The sequence below is a fragment of the Macaca mulatta genome, chromosome 4 (assembly GCF_049350105.2).
Source record: "Macaca mulatta isolate MMU2019108-1 chromosome 4, T2T-MMU8v2.0, whole genome shotgun sequence".
Taxonomy (NCBI): Eukaryota; Metazoa; Chordata; class Mammalia; order Primates; family Cercopithecidae; genus Macaca; species Macaca mulatta.
In genome coordinates this window covers 148,262,913-148,281,138 of record NC_133409.1, presented here as the reverse complement: position 1 = coordinate 148,281,138, position 18,226 = coordinate 148,262,913, and the positions used below count along the sequence as shown (strand labels likewise).

Below are 18,226 nucleotides of genomic sequence, written 5' to 3'. Positions count from 1 at the left end.
GTCTCAGCTACTCGGGAGGCTAAAGCAGGATAATCACTTGAACCCTAGAGACAGAGATTGCAGTGAGCCGAGACTGCACCACTGCCCTCCAGCCTAGGTGACAGCGCAAGCCTCCATCTCAAAAATAAACAAATAAATAAATAAAACATTAAAAAAAGATATTGGGTATACAAACAAGGAGGAAAACGTGGCCCATAATAAGAAAAAAAAATCAATCTAGAAATGACACCATAGAATTAGTAGGCAAGGATATTCAAACAGTTATTATAATTGCATTGCACATGTTCAAGAAGCTAAAGGAAAAAATGAACTTTTAACTAGAAATGTGGAAGAGAGAGAAAAGATCTCATTGAGCTTCTAGTGATGAAAGCTACAATGCTGATATTTCTAAAAATGCACTGGATACAATTAACAGCATATTGGATACCACAGAAGAAAAGGTTAGTGAACTCGAAGACATAGCAATAGAAACTATACAAAATGAAACACAGAAGGAAAAAAGGCCAGGAAAAAAATGAATAGAGCATTATTCAGTTGTCAGACAATTTCGAGGCCTGATATATGTATAATAGAAGTCTCTGGAGGTGAGCAGATAAAAGCGGTAGACGGAAACAGAGCGAGACTCCGTCTCAAAAAACAAAAAAAAAAAAAAACAAAAAAAAAAAAAACAAAAAAAAAAGAAATAATGGCCAGACGTTTTCCAAATAATAATGAAAAGTTTGAACCCACAGATCCAAGAAGCTCACCAAAATCCAAGTAAGAGAAACATGAGGGCCAGCTCACGCCTGTAATCCCAGCACTTTGGGAGGCCAAGGCAGGCGAATCACGAGGTCAAGAGATCGAGACCATCCTGACCAAGATGGTGAAACCCCATCTCTACTATAAAGATACGAAAATTAGCCGGGCGTGGTGGTGTGCGTCTGCAGTCCCAGCCATTTGGGAGGCTGAGGCAGGAGAATCGCTTGAACCCAGGAGGCGGAGGTTGCAGTGAGCCGAGATCGTGCCATTGCACTCCAGCCTGCCAACAGAATAAGACTCTGTCTCAAAAAACAAAAAACAAAAAACCACGAAGAAAACTATGCCAAGGCACATCATAACCAAATTGTTTAAAACCAGTGAGAAAGAGAAAACTTTAAAAGCAGCGAGAGGAAATAAATGTATTATATACAAAAGAACAGCGATAAGGATGATGGCAGATATTGGGATGCTCCTTGGGAACAATGCCATTCAGAAGACAGGGAGCAACACCTTTAAAGTATTGAAATAAAGGCTGTGCTGGGACCCCCGGTGGCCCAGGCCTGTTCTCCTGGCACATAAGGAGGCAAGGCCAGGCATTCGAGGCCAGCCTGGGCAACATAGAAAGCTCTCATCTATCTGTCTGTCTATCTATCTATCTATCTATCTATCTATCTATCTATCTATCTATCATCTATATCTATCTATCTATCTATCATCTATCTATCTATCTGTCTAGCTATCTGTCATCTATCTATATCTATCTATCATCATCTATCATCTATCATCTATCTATATCTATCATCTATCATCTATCTATCTATCTATCTATCTATCTATCTATCTATCATCTATACATATACAAGGAATAAAGGCTGAAAGCCACAGCAGGAGCTGGGAGACAGTGACAGCTGTCCGGGGGAGACAGGTGATGAAGGCACGAATCCAGGAGGTGGTCCTGGGCATGGAAGCAGGTAGAGGGAATGTTGGGGATTAGCAGCTGAGAGGTGGGAAAGGCGGCCTAGAATAAGGCATAGGTTTCTGGTTTGCATGGCTGCTGTCACCAAGACAGGGATCATGGGAGACAGGAAGAAGAAGACTCAAGAGAAGACTATGGGTTCCACCGTAGACAGTTCTGAGTAGTCAGTGGAGTGCTCAAAGGGAGGTTTGGAAGCTAGGAGATATATATACATTTGGCACTTGTTTGATGGTATAGTAGTTAGGATAGAAAAAACTATAACTGGGCTGGGCGTGGTGGCTCATGCCTGTAATCACAGCACTTTGGGAGGCCGAGGCAGGCGGATCGAGGTCAGGAGATTGAGACCATCCTGGCTAACATGGTGAAACCCTGTCTCTACCAAAAATACAAAAAAAAAAAAAAAAAAAAGAAAAAGAAAAAGAAAAAAAAAAGGAGCCGGGCATGGTGGCGGGTGCCTATAATCCCAGCTACTGGCTGAGGCAGGAGAATGGCGTGAACCCTGGAGGTGGAGCTTGCAGTGAGCCGAGATCTCACCACTGCACTCCAGCCTGGGAGACAGAGCAAGACTCTGTCTCAAAAAAAAGAGAAATAACTGGCTGGGCACAGTGGCTCATGCCTGTGATCCCAGCACTTTGGGAGGCCAAGGCAGGCAGATCACTTGAGGTCAGGAGTTTGAGACCAGCCTGGCCAACGTGGTGAAACCCTGTCTCTACTAAAAATACAAAAATTAGCCAGGCATGGTGGTGGACACCTGTAATGCCAGCTACTTGGGAGGCTGAGGCAGGAGAATTGCTTGAACCCGGGAGGTGGAGGTTGCAGTGAGCCAAGATTGTGCCACATATTCCAGCCTGGGCAACAGAGCAAGACTCCATCTCAAAAAAAAAAGAAAAAGAAAAAGCTATAACTTAGTAACAAGCCCTGAAATCTCAACATGTTAGCATAAAATAAGTTTATTTCTTGTTTATAGAAAGTTCACCATGGGTTGGCAGAAGCTCTCCTCCATCCAGTGATTCAGGGACCCAGGTACCCTCCATCTTATGTGCCACCATTTCAACACGTGACTTCCCAGGCCAGCACAGTAAAAGAGAGACGTGGAGGAGGTACCCGAGCCTCAGTCCAGAAGTGACTGGCATTATTTATACCCACAGGTCATTGACCAGAACAGTCACATGGCCTCAATCCAACTGCAAGGGAAGCGGGGAAATGTAGGAGGAGGACATGGGATATTTGGAAAGGTCTGAGGCCATTAATTTAAATGAGAGAGGCCATAAAACTTTTGAAATGAAAGAAGAGTTCCAAGCCTGGAGCCCCAGAGGGAGCCCTGGCATTTGAAGAGTGGGTGGAAGAAAAGAAGCCCAAAACCACAGAGGAGAGAGGATCCGGGTGGGAGGAGGACCGCAGAGAGCACGCTGTTCTGGAAAGTGAGGCAGCCAAAGGTCAAGGATAGGGCTCACATCCTCTCCCCATCTCCTGTGGTCATGCAATGATTTTGTAGTCTTGAAATCATTTTCAGCAGATACTATTTTGTTTCACAGATGGGGAAACTGAAGTTTGGAGAGCTAAGAGGCTCAGGTACTCAAGTCACAGAGACCTGCAAGAGACTAAAGCCAGGGTCTCTAACCTGACTCCTCAGTTGGCCTTATCTGTGCATGGCCCCAGATCCTGCCTATGCTCAGCGGGGCATCTGACCACCTCCATGGGTTGGATGAAGTTAGATCCTTACCTCCAGGCTCCTCTCCCTGCTTCCCCAAGAGCATCTTACAAGCTCAGAAAGAAGAGCATTTACAGGCCCCTCTGAAAACCATGCACTCCCCTAACTTTCCTGATTGAGGGAGGGCGGGTGATCAGGATGTGAGGTGGGGCTTTACGAGGCCTCTCAAGTCTAGACAAGCCTCCTGACTCTCTGGGCCTCAGTTTCCTCTTCTGTTAATGTGTATGACGAGGAACAATGGATGGTCCTTGGGGCCCCACCCAGCTTACCCCTCATTCTATGCTTTCTTCACCTGCCAGTGAAGGAGTGGCAGAGTGCAGGGATGGCGGGCCCACCCTCACTGGTCCCCTCCACCAACAACCCCCACCGGCTCTCCATCCTCCTCCACTGCTCCAAATGTTAACAAACCTCTTTCTCCAGGCACAGACAACCTGGGCTGGGGAAGCCAAAGGAACGGCCTGATTTGCATACTCGAGCCCCTCCCCAACCCCCTAGTGTGTGCACAGTTGCCATAGCAACTGGCCCCAAAAGACTCTTCTTGGCAGTAGCCTCCCCTTTCTGCATTGCTGGAACACTGGCTGCTTACTCAGGCTCTGAGCACTCAGAGCTCAATCCTTTATTTTAAGGATGAAGAAAGTGAGGCCCAAAGAGGGGAAGCTACTTGCCCAAGGGCACACAGCAAGTTGGTCGAAGAGCCTTACCTAGAACCCAGGTCACCTGATTTCCACTCCAGCATGCCTGTCATCCTAGGAGGTAGATGGGGGTCACTTTCTACCCAATAACAAACGTGCTACATCCGAGCTCTCCCCAGACCTCTGGGGAAGACCGTGGGAAGCTTAAGTGAAGAAACTAACTTTGAGCAGAGACTCAGATATTGCTGAGTGCTAGCGGGTGGGGATACAGCCAAACAGGCTCCTCTAAGTATCCATTCCAGCCCCATCTCCCTGATTATTCATTCAGCAAACATTTCTTGTACACCTACTATATGCCAGGTACTGTCCTAGGCCCTGAGATTCACTGCAATGAAATGCCCTGCCCTGGTGGGGGCTGACAGTCTGGCGGTGGGTGAAAACTATGAGCAAGCCCTCTGAATACAGGATGAAGTCTGGGGCTGAAGGGGCATTCAGAAAGTGGAGGAGGGTCTGCTCTTGAGCTCGGGTAATCTGGGGAGCTATTTCAAAACCAGATACTTCAAAACTTACCTGTCCCCTGTCCCACACCTTCAGGGCAACTGGTTTCTTGATGCTGAACTCCAGTATGGTTGCTGGCTGGTTGATGTGTTTTGGGAGAACATGCCTGAGGCTTTAACCACAGAATTCTGGGCACTGATGCTGGAGTTGGGAAGATGTTTGGGGGCAGTGAGCTCCCTCAAACCATGTGTGCAGCTGCCCGGCCTGTTCCAGCTGGCCTGCAGGCTTGGAGAGTGATTTCAGATGCTCCAGGAAGGATCACCCACTGCCACTCACCAGCACCAAAATAATGACAGAAATGCATCTCCTGGTGCAAAAAGACAGCCCTTCACCTCATAGTCAGAAAGAAGAAACAAGTGCCCTGAGGGCAGATACCAGTTGCCCTGCAGTCAGCAAAGCCTTTCCTGGGGGTGGAGCTTTGTTTAACTCTTTATTATGGAAATTTTCCAATATACAGGAAGGAGAGCAGCACAGAGACTTCCCATGTGCCCACGCCCCGCTCAAGAATCATCCACTTTTGGCCACTTTGGCTTCAGCTCTGCTGCTCCCTGCCCTGTGTGCTTTGGAGCAAACTGGGGCTGGTTTTATAAGAAAAGGGGGAAGAGGTGCCCTGGAAGTTAGGTGGGTCCCAGGGGGTAGCTGCACCCAGAATGGGGGCGGGGGTCCTGGTTCTGTGGATGGAGTAGGAGGAGGTCTGGCTGAAGGAGCCAAGCCCCATTTCCTGCCCCAACTCCACCTCTCTTTGTTTTCTCCCTCCCCTCTTTCTCCCCCTCACTCGCAATAAAAACATAATTATGGGGCTTTATAGAAAAAAAAGGCAAATTATGGTGACATGCTTTAATTATCTGCCGAGCAATGGCGGGCTGAATTACACAGGCAGGGCCTTGGAGGTTACCTAAAAATAAAGCAAGAAGCCTCATTAGATGCTAATTGCTGCTTTTGCCAACCGAAGTGAGATTCCGGTGCCGAGTGCCATTCAGTGCTGGGTTGGGGGTGGTGGTCTGAGCCCTGTGAGGCTCAGAGTGCCAAGGCCAAGCCTTGAGGGGCAGCCAGGATCATCCAGGGCAGGCAGGAGGACAGAAGGAGCCCTCAGTGCCAGGGGAGTGCCTCAGTCTCCCTTCCCTGTTCAGTGGGCACATGGAAACCTGGGATGGGAAGGGGGAGCTGTGGAGCCAGTGAGGGTGTCAGAAAGCGGGCTGCCCAGCCTTCTGCAGGGTCAGCATCTTCTCAGGGGCTCCCCAGGACCCCTTGGAGGGCCTGGACGCTGAGGCAGTGTGGGGGCAGCTGGCATGTGGCCCACTGAGACCTCTGTCCTGCCTGGCTCTATGCCTCTGCCTCCACGGCCTGAGAAAGAAGGATGGGAGGGGCAGACCATAAGACATTAGAGCTCAGAACAGCCCCTCAGAGGCCGAAGGGACCTGAGACTCTGCTCCTGAGGCTGGTCTCCCCAGGGTCCTAGGAGTTCCACAAAAGTGCCCTGTGCATCCAGCTGGCCTCAAAGTTCCTGGGTGTCTGCTCAGGCTGGCAGCAGCCCAGCCTTGGGCTTGAGCCCAGGCAAGCTCGAGTGGGCACTGTTGCTCCCTCCTGACTTCACAAACCCCAAAGTCTGGTGCCACACCTGGCCCACTTGACTGCACGGCCCATCTGCTGGGGAGCTTTTAAAATGTGCCTGTGCCCAGCCCTCCCCGCAGAAGTTCAGGTCCAGTGGTCTGGGGGGAGCCCAGCGTCTGTATTGTCTAGAAGTTGCCCTGCTGGTTAGAAAGTGTGCTGTGGGATGGGATGTCTGCTAGCACAATCCTTTCGTTCAGACATTGAGGAGGCTGAGGCCGCAGGGGTGAGCACATACCCCCTGCACATAGCAAAGGTCTCTGGGGGCCGCTGGCTCCCTATCCAGGGTGCCAGGGACCCTGAACCTCCCCTCCATCTTGTTGAAATCTAACATTGTGAAGATTCTTAGCAGCTTTCTCTGGTCATTGATAATTGAGGATGAGAACAAAGGCGAGGAGCCAAGCCACCCGTGAAGGGCCAGGCATCCCTCCCACCACAGGCATCAGGGCAGGTCCCACCCAGCCCAGCTATGGGACCCAGTCCTGACTGCACTGGCCTGAGCCTTCTAGGTGATGGATCCAGGACCCCAGCAGTACCCACCCTCCCAACTGCTGCAGCAGGTCTAGCTGGCAAAAGTCTTGTTAGGGCCTGGTTCCTTTCTGTCCACCTCAGGCCCACAGAGCCCACCTCTGCACCCCAGGCTCAGATGCCCAAAGTCACACTCACCCAAGGCTTCCCTCCTCCACCCACCTCATTCTAACAGTCATTTTACTTTGGGACACAGTCTGCTGTATCTCCTCCATCACACTGGAAGCTCCCTGAGGGCAGGGCTATTTCTCCCCACTGGCAGGGGACTGGTAGGCCCTGAGGGCCCCTCCTGAGAGCCAAGGGGAGCCGAGGGGCAGCAGCTCCCTTGGAGAGGTGATTCTCCCGTTGGAACCTAGATGGGGGTCCCACAGATGTAGGGGGACCTAGGCAAGTCCTGGGCTGAGCATCAAACCCCTGCAGGCCCTGCCCTGGACCTAGCCTTGGACCTCAGAGCAGCAATCACTTCAGGAGGGCTGTAAGCCACAGAGCGGGCAGGGTGCCCAGGCTGGGGTGCTGCCAGAGTCATCCTGGGGGAGAGCTGGTTGTACCCTCTTCTGCATTCCTCATCCCTACCCCTCACCCCATCCCCACCCCCCCACTGCCCTAGAAGCTTTCGGCAGATACCCTTGATCTGGCAACCTAGTTCTGCCTGACCGGGCTGGAGCACTGGGTGGAATCCTTCCTGGGCAGAGGTCTTAGGAACCTTCTGTAAGATGATCAGTGAGGCGCTCCTTTCCTGTCTCCGTCCCTCACACAGACGCTTACTGAGCATCTACTAGGTGCTGCACACAGATCCCAGGGAAGAAGAGATTTCCTACACACAGGTGTGTGAGATGCCCAGGCCAGAAGTAAGAGTGGGCTGATGGAGAAGACATGATACCTGGCATAATTCAGTGTCCCAGCCTCACCCCTACACACACCCTCATACCCTGTCCTTGCCTGGCCCCCTGCCCAGGGTTCCTCCAGTCCCTTCCACTGTGCTCCACAGTGCCATCAGCTAGCCTGGAGGTGGGAGGGGGTGCAGGACCTGGGGGCGGGGCAGGGCAGGGGCGGGGCAGGAGGGGGAGGCACAGGCAGCCCGGGCTCCAGCTGCTGCCTATGGCCTCATTGTGTCGCTGGCTCTATAATTTACCCCAGCCAGAGCCCAGCCCCTAAGTGTCCCTGTTTCCCACCTCCCAACCTGCCAGGGAAGCCAGCTGCGGTGAACGCTCACCATGGGCCTGAGACAGGAATCCACACGAGCCACCGGGACCCAAACAGACGACCAGACACTCAAACAAGACAGACACGCATGTGCATGGACGCGCTGGGCGTGCACACAGACACGCAGCCAACAAGCCACACGGCCATGCCTGTGCCGTGCACTTGTGGGCCCACGTGGACACATACAACACACTGATCTCCACAACAGACACACATCATCTTAGCACCCGAGCCTGGAGACAACAGAAGCAGGAAGGGATGGCTGTGAGTGCTGGCAGCCTCGGAAGTTAACTTCTCAAGAAGAGGACTTCCTGGCTGGAAGGAGAGAGGCGCAGGTTATGGGGGCGGGGATGGAAGGGCAGTCCCAGGTGTGAGGGGTGTGAGACAGAGGACAGGCAAGGCAGAAATGTTACCATCCCAGGGCTGGGGACAAAGCATCCCCCCTAACTAGGGGACTACTAGGTGCCGATTCCTGGAATTTCCTGCAATGTCCCTGCCCTTTACCTGGAAATCTGGCCCCTCCACAGCACACTAGATCCCAGCCCAGGGAACAGTCTCCACAGCCCCCAAGCCCTGGGTCTCCAGAGCCCATTTCCCGCTTCCCTCTAGGTCCAGGCCCTCCAGCTGCAGGCTGAGCCTGTGGTCCCATGGCAGGACCCTCAGTGGATGTGGAGCCCAGGTGCAAAACCAGGTGTTTATTTTTATTAGAAATGTTCTTGGTATAAAAACAATCATGCGCTACACATTGTCATCAATAACCATCACCAAACACCCAGGCACTGAACTCCGTGTGGTCGGCAGGAGGGGCAGGCGGGCAGGCGGGCAGGACACACGGCAGACGGGCGGGGCAGGCGGGCAGGCTGCGGGCCACAGGGACACACACAGAGGCCACCAGGAGGACGCAGCACTTGGCAACACACTCGAGATTTGTTTTTGTTTTGGCTTTTTTGTGTTTTGATTTTTTTTTCTTTTTTTCTCTTTTGCAACATGTAAGGTTTGGTGAGCTGGGGAAGGGTGGCAGGGAGAGGGGAGCAACGGCTGGACGAGAATGAAGCGGAGGAGAACAGGAAAGAAAATGGCAGAAAAGTGACACAGGTGGGACCCAAGAAAGCATGAGGAGCTGAGGACAAAGAGGATGAGGGAGAGGAGGCAGAGGCAAGAGCCAGAAAGGAGACACAGAAAAGGCCGAGAGCACAAGCAGCCGGGGACACCAGAGAGGCAAAAGGTGAAACAAAGAGATAAGAGAACAGAAAGACAGGGCTGGAGACAGACAGAGGGGTCGCCAACAGCACAAACAGAGACGAAGGGAGGGAAAGATCTAGCACTGGGGCCCACACGGCCTGAGCCCCTGTGGTTTGGGGCCGGGAGGGGCAATGGTCCAAGATGCAGGTTCTTGTGGTAGCCTGGCACTGCCCCGGCCCCTCGTGCTCCTGTCGCTCACCCAGCTTGCCCAGGCTGCCAGCAGTGACGGCCGGGGGCTCTGCTGTCCTCAGCACCGAGCCACATCCGTGGGTGCCCACGGGCAGGCAAGACATCAGCTGGGCCCTTGGGTGTGGCCCTGGCCCAACGCACCATCCACAGGGTCACGGCTCCTCCTGCTGCTCAGCTCCATGGCCTCGCTAGATTGCATGGTTGGTGTAAGTGACGTAAGTCTGTTTGGTGGCCAGCGCTGGAAGGAGAGAGACCAGGGGTACCCAGGAGTCAGGGGCTGCTTTTCTCAAACTCTCCTTCCACACGGGCATAACCCTGCACAAGAACCTACCATAGCTCTCCACCTCTCATGGCATCCAGTCCTGGGCTGAGCTATCAACATTGCCCCAAACTGCACCGGCCCCGCCTGGCCCATCCGCTTGCTTCTCCTGCTGTTCCCAGCTCCTCATCCAGGGACTGGGCCCATGTTTCACACCTCCACGCCTTTGCCGGACTGGGCTGCTTGCCTGGAATGCCTTTCCTCTTCCCTTTTTACTCTAGAGATGACTCCTTCCTCCAGCATTCCCTCCCCAAACCCCACTCCCATGTGAGGGGCTCCCCAGCATGGGGCCCCTGCCACCTCCTAATTCTACCACACTTCAAAAGAAACCTTTTTTTATGACATTATATAACCTTAAAATATTATCAAAGGGAAGTCTTTCAGAAGTTCAACCACACGCAATTTGGATGCGCACATGTAAGGAATATACGTTAAATTAGAACGGTGGCCTAGGGGAAGAGAGTGAGGAACAGGGATAGAGGAAATAAATAATGAAAACCAGAGTGGGGCCATGCATGGCTAGAAACTGAGGCATGCGATTGACTCAGCACTCTGCCCCACACCCAAGGAAACACAAGTCCCCCGGATCCCCAGGGCCCTCTGAGCATCCACCCTTTCTACTTCTCGGTGCCCCGTCTCCCTCAGTCTTGAGCCCCCCTTATCTGCCCCTGTCCCTCTGGCCCTTACTCCACCCTGGGACTGGGGTGGTACATCGGGGTATCTCCCATTCCTGTCCATAGCTGAGTGATGCCAGCAGCTCTCATGAGCAGTGTGAGTGTCCCCCACCCCTCCAGAGTGCAGACCCCACAGCAGCCTAGTGAGGCAGCCAATGAAGCATCACCCAACTTGACAGATGAGGAACTAAGGCCAGAGGGGTGAGGGGCCTGGCCAGACCCTTGGTTTTGTCCTGTTCAGCCAGGGTTTAGGCCCTCCCTCAGTGGCCTGGGAGCTGGCTCAGTGGTGGTAATCAGGGCAGTATTGCTGCCTGGGGCAGGGGCTGATCCACGAGTGTGGAGAGAAGCAGTGGGTGGGAGAAACCAGCTGCCCTTTGTCCTAAAGCTGCCCTGACTATCGGTCGGGATCTGTTGGCTCAAAAAGGAGGCACATCTGCCAGACTCAGCCAGGGTCATCTGGAGAAGAGGAAACTGGGGGACAGGTGTGGTGGTCTGCAAATTGTCCCCCCAGTCCTCTCTCCCCTATTTCACTGGGCACATGACTCTGAAGGACTAGGTTTCCCAGCCTCCCTTGCAGCTAGGTGAGGCCTTACCTGACTGCGTTCTTCCTCATGAAATACACATGGAAGGACTGTGTGTAGCTCCCATGTCATTCAATTAAAATGGTCTTTCCCCCATGCTTCTTCTCTTTTCCCTTCCATGAGCAGAACAACCATTGAGGTCATCTAGCCTCAATCTTCAGGGAGCCAATGGAGCAACAAGATGGAAAGATCCTGGGTCCCCACTCCCACCCACCCATGATGTCTTATTATGGCAGAGAGAAACAAACATCTGTCTGATTTGAGCTGCTCAGTTCTGGGACCTCTTTGTCACAGCAGTGTAACTGGAAGCCCACTAACACAGGCAGGAGTTCGGTGTCCAACTATCAGTCTATCACATGTGGAAGAAGCAAACTGGTTGGGGACGGGGTGAGCAGAGGGGTCCACCATGGGACTAGTAGGGAGGCATGAAGGTCAGAGTCCAGTTCAATTAAAGGAAGAACTTTCTCCTGGCCAGAGTTGAGTGGAGTCAGTGGCCTATGAGCTCCCTGTCAACAGAAAAATTCAAGCAGATGATGAAGAATCACTTAGCCGGATGGTGGTGGGCAAGTTTCAAGGTTTAGGTGCTACCTGGATAGCTACCAATGGAAGAAAATGGTGCCACAACATCCAAAAAAAGAATAAGAACACAGCATGACACCTTACAGCTCATGAAGAATTCCCACCTTCACCTCTGAAAGGACCCATGACCTTCCAGGGTTCTGGATGACCAAGAGGGCAGAGGGCAGAGGGACCACAGGACAGGTCAAGGTCCGTTTCGGGGGGGCAGCATCCAGGAGGTGGCCTGGGATGGCAGGAGGTGTGAGAGGGAGATCAGCGCAGATCAGCACCCTGAGGGCAGGAACTGAGATTCTAGTTGCAGGGCGGCCTCACACTCTCTCTGAGCCTCAGGCAACTCTTCCCCTTCTTTGCTGGGTCTCAGTTTCCCTGCCTGTAACTTCAGCAAGTGGTCTTTTTGCCTAAACTACTTCTCCTGAGGGGCTTCCAACTGCCCCCAACGTCTTCACTCCATTCTATCCCCCATGGTCAGAAAACGCGCAGCAGTGGCTATGTGAATCACAGCAGGCCAGGCTGGTGAGAATCAACTTCCCAGGGCTCCGTCACCCCCTGGGGGAACTGATAAAACTCAGCTTCAAGCCTGTAAAACCCAGCAGCTCCTGGTTCAGAGGTGAAAAAAACTCTCAGCAGCCACAACAAAATCTCCATTGACTGCAGGGGATGCAAGCCTGAGGGCAGCTGAGGGGCAGCAGTGGCAGCTGCAGACTAGAGAAAGTATGGAGAGGAAGGACCGCAGGGCCTCTGCTCTCCTCTAATGCCCCACCTGTCTGCCCTAGAAAACCCAGCTCACAGGTTCCAGAAGCTGGGGAGCCCTTCACCCAAGACTCAGTCTCACCATCTGGAAAACGGGAGCCGTGAGTCTGCCCAGGGCCCCCACGAGCTGACAGTGAGGCTCCAAGGGAAAGGCTCTGGCCAGAAGTCAGGAAACTTGGGGTCCAGTCCTGCCTGCAATGCTATGGGGGAATCTCGACACCTGCCATGTGGCCCTTCTAACAAACTGACCTTCTCAGAGCCGAGATTCTCTCATCTGTAAGATGGGGTGATAATAAACACCACGTGGGGTCAGCCAAGAGGTGAACAGAAACACTCTTTAAATCCTGCAGCATGCTAGGCAGAAGGACAGGGCTGGAATTACTCCAGCAGTGGGGACCGGATAGGGACAGCAACACCCCCGGCACACTCTCAGTATGAAGGGAAGGCCGAGGAATACGGGCCGAGGCCCTGAGCCCACCCGGTGCTGACCACAGGCCCTGGCTGCTGGTTTTCAGTTGCCGGAGGCACAGATAACAATTAGCCAGGCAGTGCTAGGCGCCAGTTGACAGCCCCCATTTGTCGCCCCTTGTCTCCGCACCCAGTCTGCCTGCAATCAGGCCCCTGAATTATTTATTCTGTTGTTTGTTTAAAGATACGTAGCCTGCCAGTGACAGAGTGAAAAATGTCCCTGTTCCACAGGAGTGACACCTTTCCACTCCTCCTGCTCACACCCCCACCGTCCGGCTGCCCCCAGAATTAATCACCTGGCTCCTGCCTGGTGCCTCCATGGCCTCTGTTGTCACTGAGCTGAGAGACAATGGGGGCACAGGGTGCTGGCCACTGGCCTTCACATAGGAGGTAGGGAGAGGGGCTCCCTAACTTCCCTACCATGGAAGCCCCTAAGATTTTCAGGGGGGAGGATGCCAAGGCCTGCAGGGGGTCTGGTGACCACAGACCCCTCGGTCCCTCCCAACCCCAGAGCAGCTGGAATTGAGCCCCGTGGGGGCTGCTCCACAGCCTGGAGGCCCCCAGGCTCCTCTGGGCAGGAAGCAGGGACCTGGGGATACGGGGTCTCCCTCCCCAGGCCTCCACACCCCTCCTTCTCTGGCAGGAGTGGGTAATTGTCCCATGTTCCCAGGTGACTGGCTGGAGCAGAGGCAGAGGACCAGTACTGAGCCATCAGAGCTCTCCGTGAGGGCCCCACCCTTTATGGGGCCCTCTGCCCTGTCACAGCACCCACGGTGTCACCCTTTGAGGTCAGGGTGTCACCTCCAGGAGAGGCTAATACCCACTATCTCTCAGGAGCACTGGGGAAAAGCGCATCTGACAGACCTGCTCTTGCACGCAGCAGAGAGGGGGCCTGGAGGGAACGGGACCTGGGACCTGAGAAGGGAGGTCTCCACGGGAAGGAGGAAAACTGAAGCGGGGACGAGGTCCCCAGTCAGGCAGAAAGGCCTGGTCAGGGCTTCATCTGGGGTTTCTGGACATCCAGGTAGACATGGAAGGCCAAAGGTAGGAGTCCCATGGGCCCCTCTGTTCCTTCCCTGCTCTGTATGGGGGCCAGCATGACACCTGAAGGGAACCCCAGAGTCGTAGGTGGGGAGAAGCTGGTGTTCTATGGGGAGGAGGAGGACTGGAAAGAACCAGAGGTCACAGGGCAGGGAAACGGAACACACAGGCATAAGGGGCATTGATCAGAGAGGGGAGGGTGTCAGAAGCTGGTATACTCTCCAAAACAGGGGAGCACAGGCAGATCTCTGAGGAAGAGAGGAGTTGGCAAAGATGGTGGCACTGCTCTGTAACCAGCCCTGAAGGGACCTGTCCTGGCCAGCTCCAGACTGCAGGCCTGCCCCTCAGCCGCCGAGGTCCCTGCCTGGTGCCCTCCCCCACCACAAAGGATGACCCTCTCCTGCTGGGTCTCCTCAGACAGTCCCCCAGACAGGCGGCTACCTGAGCGCCGCTAGGCAGTTCTGTAGGTCCCTCTGCCTCACCCTGCCCTCACTCACCGGTCCTGGCCAGTTCATGTCCCGGATCCCTATTGCCCAGGTGCCTGCTAGGGGGTGGCCGAACAAAGCCAAGCTGGGTGTTACAGCTGCCCAGGGCCACTCCCACCCAACCAGGTTACCAAAGGGCCAGTGTGCAGGGCCCCTGGGACGACCCCTTCTCCCAGAAGGGCTGAAAGCGCACAGGTGGAGACCCGTGCCCCAGCACAGGGAAATCCTGGGGTCCCGCTCACCCTCAGGGCCCAGGCGCCCCCTGGTGGCCTGCCTTGGGGTGGGGCACAGATGCCTGGAAGGGTGCTGCTAGGGCACAGGCTGGGGAAACCTTGAGGTTCTCTCCAGGCCACCAGGAGGGGCAGGACAGAACCGGCTCTAATGTAGTACCTCAGGGCTCTCCCTGAGAGGCTGGCTCCCACCTGTAGCTTCAGGGTTCCCCCACTGCCTCCCCAGGATGGGGCATCGGGGTAGGGAGCGGCGGGGTGGGGCAGGAGCTCAGCCGACCTGCTGCAAAAGGAGCGGGGCCTGGGGCCCGAGGGGGCGGAACAGGACCAGGCACTCACCTGGGGCCTCGAGGTTCTCGCAGAGCTCGGACTTGGCCTCGCCGTTGGGCCGGAAGTTGCCCTTCTGAGTGAACTTGTTGGACATGGTGGCCGCCGTGACCACGGCTTTGAGGCTGCGCTTGCGCTTGGGCACGTTCTGCTCCGGGTGGAAGAGGATGATGTAGACCTTGGGCATGTAGAGCATTCCCAGGGATACCGAGGCGCTCAGACTCACCGAGACGGTCAGCGTCGTCGTCTGGATGTACAGCTGGCGGAGGGCAGGGCGGCATCAGAGCAGGCTCCACCCCGTGTGAGCCCTGACCTCCGCCAGTTCCCACCCAGAGACGCACCTGGGGACCCCACCCTGCATCCCGCTGCCTTCAGGCAGAAGGGAGTCGTGGCTTGGAGCTGGGACTGCAGACCAGGGTTTCTGCATTCAAATCTTGGCTCACTACTTCCAGCTGTGTGATATCGGACACGTCACATTCTCGTGCCTCAGTTTCCTCATGTATAATATGGGCATGATAATGATAGTCCTTACCACCTACAGCTGTTGTGAGAATTAAGTGACTTAATAAATGTTTTAAAAGTGTGGAAAACATCTGGCACATGGTAAGTGCCAATTCAGGTTACTGCTGTTATTTGCTATGTGGAGGAGGCGTGCCTGAGGAGAGGCTCTCAGGAGACCACAGCCGGCCCTTCTCAGGGCTGAGGGTGACAGGAGCACCCCTTGGTGCTTTGGAACAACACCCAGTGGCCACATCACAGCCCCTCAGACCAGGCCCCCATTCAATGACTGCCCCCCAATGGTCCCCAGTGCAGAGCACGGGATCCCTGGCACCCATCACGATACGGTGGTGGCAGCAGTCAGAGCTCATTTCATGCTCGTTCACCAGCACTAACGGTGACAGATGTTTAGCAAAATGAAAGCCCATTAATCTGGGTGTCGGATAATCCATTTTACAATAGTAGGGCCTTCCAGGCAGGGCTCGGCAATTCCCACTGTCCCTGTCTGGGATTCCCCTCCCTGCCTCTCCCTTCCTCCAGGTCCTCCAGGCCTCAGCCGCCCCTCTGAACCACCTCAGCCAAGGTGGGAGCAAAGGAGACCCAGGCTAGGCCTCCTGGGTCTGGGCACGAAGGAAGCAGGAAATGCTCTTCCCCAAATCTGCTTTCTGGGCCTGGGTCCTGCCCTGGTACGTGGCTGATGTGTCACCTCCTCCAGGAAGCCTCTCCTGACCCCCAACTCTATGGGCCCCCATGACACCCTTCGTTTCTTCTAGCCAGACCGGCAGTGTGGACACAGGTCTGGAGTTGTTTCCTGAAGGCATAGGGGCCCTGGCCTCATCTGGCAGTACCCCCCGTGTAAGGACCGGGTTTTCCAGTTCTTATATTCCTCCCTGTCCCTTGCACACCCCTCCATAAATGCCTCATGACACTGGATGGGATGACCTTCCAGGGAAACCCAGCCACCCTGTCCTGGGTTTCCCACCTTTGGGAGAGGGACTGGAGAAGCTGTAGGGCCTAAAAGGAGAATCCTGCCCTTCTGTGGGCCTCAGTTTTTCCCTCAGTGTAATGGGATGAAAGCAGTTACCTACCTAAACCATGAGGGTACCCCAAGCACAGACTGTGAAGCCATGTGGAACTTGCTTTTAGTGACTGCAGGCACTGAGGTGAAACTGAGGAGAAGAGACATGGGGGACACGGAGGCATGACCGGACAGCCATGATGTGCCCAAGCCAAGGCGCTGACACTCCTCAAAGTGCAGCCTCCAGGCTGGTGTGGCCCAGGTCAGGCAGAGCTCCGAGGGGAAGGAGGCCGAGCGCGGCCACTGGTTCAGGAAAATGTCACAGGCCCAGGGGAAATGAAAGCCTGTCCCCCGGTGAGCACGCGCCCCTCCAGACACAGACAGGCCTCCATCCTCAGACACCACTTAACTCTCACCCATGGGCACGGAGCTCTCCTGGAGGGAAAGGTCATGACCAGCCGGCGGGGGCATGCTGGACACCTCTCCCGCCCGAGATGGGGCTGGTGGCCAGAGTGAGAGGGCAGGAACAGGCTCCAGAGCATTAAAACAGACGCTTGGGAATATCATAGAGTCTCGGGCTAATGGAGAAGAGGCTTGTCATCTGGGTCTTCACCATGGGACTGGGAGTTCCCTGGGGACAAGGTGTGTCTCCCTCTCCCTCATTACATCAGAGTTCCCTGAGGGCAGGGCTGGCTCTCCTCTCACACTAGGGGTTCTTGGGAATAGGGGTTGTGTTCCAGGTGAGACCCCCATCTTAGACCCTTTGCTCCTTGTTGATGGGTGGAGTGCAATTGGGCCCACATGGAGTTGGTGGGACCAGGGATAGAGGCCCTCCTCTGGGCAGAGGAACACTTGCAGGGGACACAGTTTTATGTTGAGGTCAGTGTCCTGGGTTCCAGATTCTACTCTGCCCCAGCCCACCGTGGGATGTTAACAAGTTTCCTCCCCTCTTTGGGCACCAGACGCCCCTCCATGAACACAGGCAGGGCCAGCGCTGAGTGCACAACCTGTGCACTCACCCAGGGGCCTGTGCCTAGCTCTCGGTTTAAGGTCCTGCTGCCACCATATTGAATTGTGGATAATTTCTGAACAGTGGGCTCTGCGTTTCCATTTTGTGCTGGGCGCTGAAAATGATATAGTCAACTCTGAACACATGGGCACAGTCATTGGTGTTCTGTTCTATTTTGTTTTTCAGCCTAGGAGCCTTTCTGCAAACAAAATTCAAGGGCAATAAACAGATCAGAACCCTCCCTCCCAGCATGGGCCCTGGGGGCTCCTGTAGCCATCCCCAGCTGGGAGGTAGGCCCTGTACACAGCAGAAGCGGGGGCCCTGTACACCGCCAGTTCCGATCCTTGCCCCAGGGTGTGGAATTTGAGCCCCACCATGGGAACCTGCCTCTGGCTCAGACATTGTTTCTGGAGCCCTATTCTGTGAAGGCACACATGGCCACCAGGAGGTGGTAGCAGGTTAACCCTTATCAGAGAAACAGTGGTCTAGACCCCAGCAGGCACTCCTGAGGGGCTGAACCCAGGCACCAAGAAGGTCTTAAAGGGAGGCAGAGTGAGAGGCGGCCTTTGGGCTACGATCTCCCCTCCTCTCTCACCCACCCGCCTCTTAGCCCGCTGGTGCCTGAACTCCCACCATCCCTGCTCCCCTGTGTGGATGGGCCCCCGCTGCACTCCGTCCTCCGTGAGGAATCCTGCATTCAACCTCACTAGTCATGTGCTCCCCACAGTGAAGGAGCTTGTCTGAGCTGAGTTGGATGCAGGAGGGCAGAGGACACCTGGGGTAAGGAAAGGGCGCAGGAAGGAGCAGCTGTAGATGTGGATGATGAATTTCCTGCTTTCGTGCTAGGCCTGGGGGTACAGGGTTT

The 18,226-nt window shown here is 54.7% G+C and overlaps 1 protein-coding gene across 44 annotated transcripts in view; it reads right to left on the bottom strand.

Annotated features, from left to right (window-relative positions):
• Positions 1 to 8,634: 8,634 nt before the first annotated feature.
• The window catches only part of GRM4 (glutamate metabotropic receptor 4), a 135,895-nt gene continuing 126,303 nt past the window's right edge, over positions 8,635 to 18,226 (bottom strand). For 35 of the 44 annotated variants that reach the window (XM_078000155.1, XM_078000126.1, XM_078000125.1 and 32 more), the window contains 2 exons: positions 14,849 to 15,095; positions 8,635 to 9,623 (listed from right to left, as the gene is read on the bottom strand). In XM_078000155.1, coding sequence (XP_077856281.1) covers positions 9,574 to 9,623; positions 14,849 to 15,095 — 297 coding nt within the window. In that variant the 3' untranslated portion in view covers positions 8,635 to 9,573. Of the gene's footprint in view, positions 9,663 to 14,805; positions 15,096 to 18,226 lie in introns of all 44 variants that reach the window. The other 9 variants (XM_078000136.1, XM_078000138.1, XM_078000134.1 and 6 more) reach the window with 2 other exon arrangements.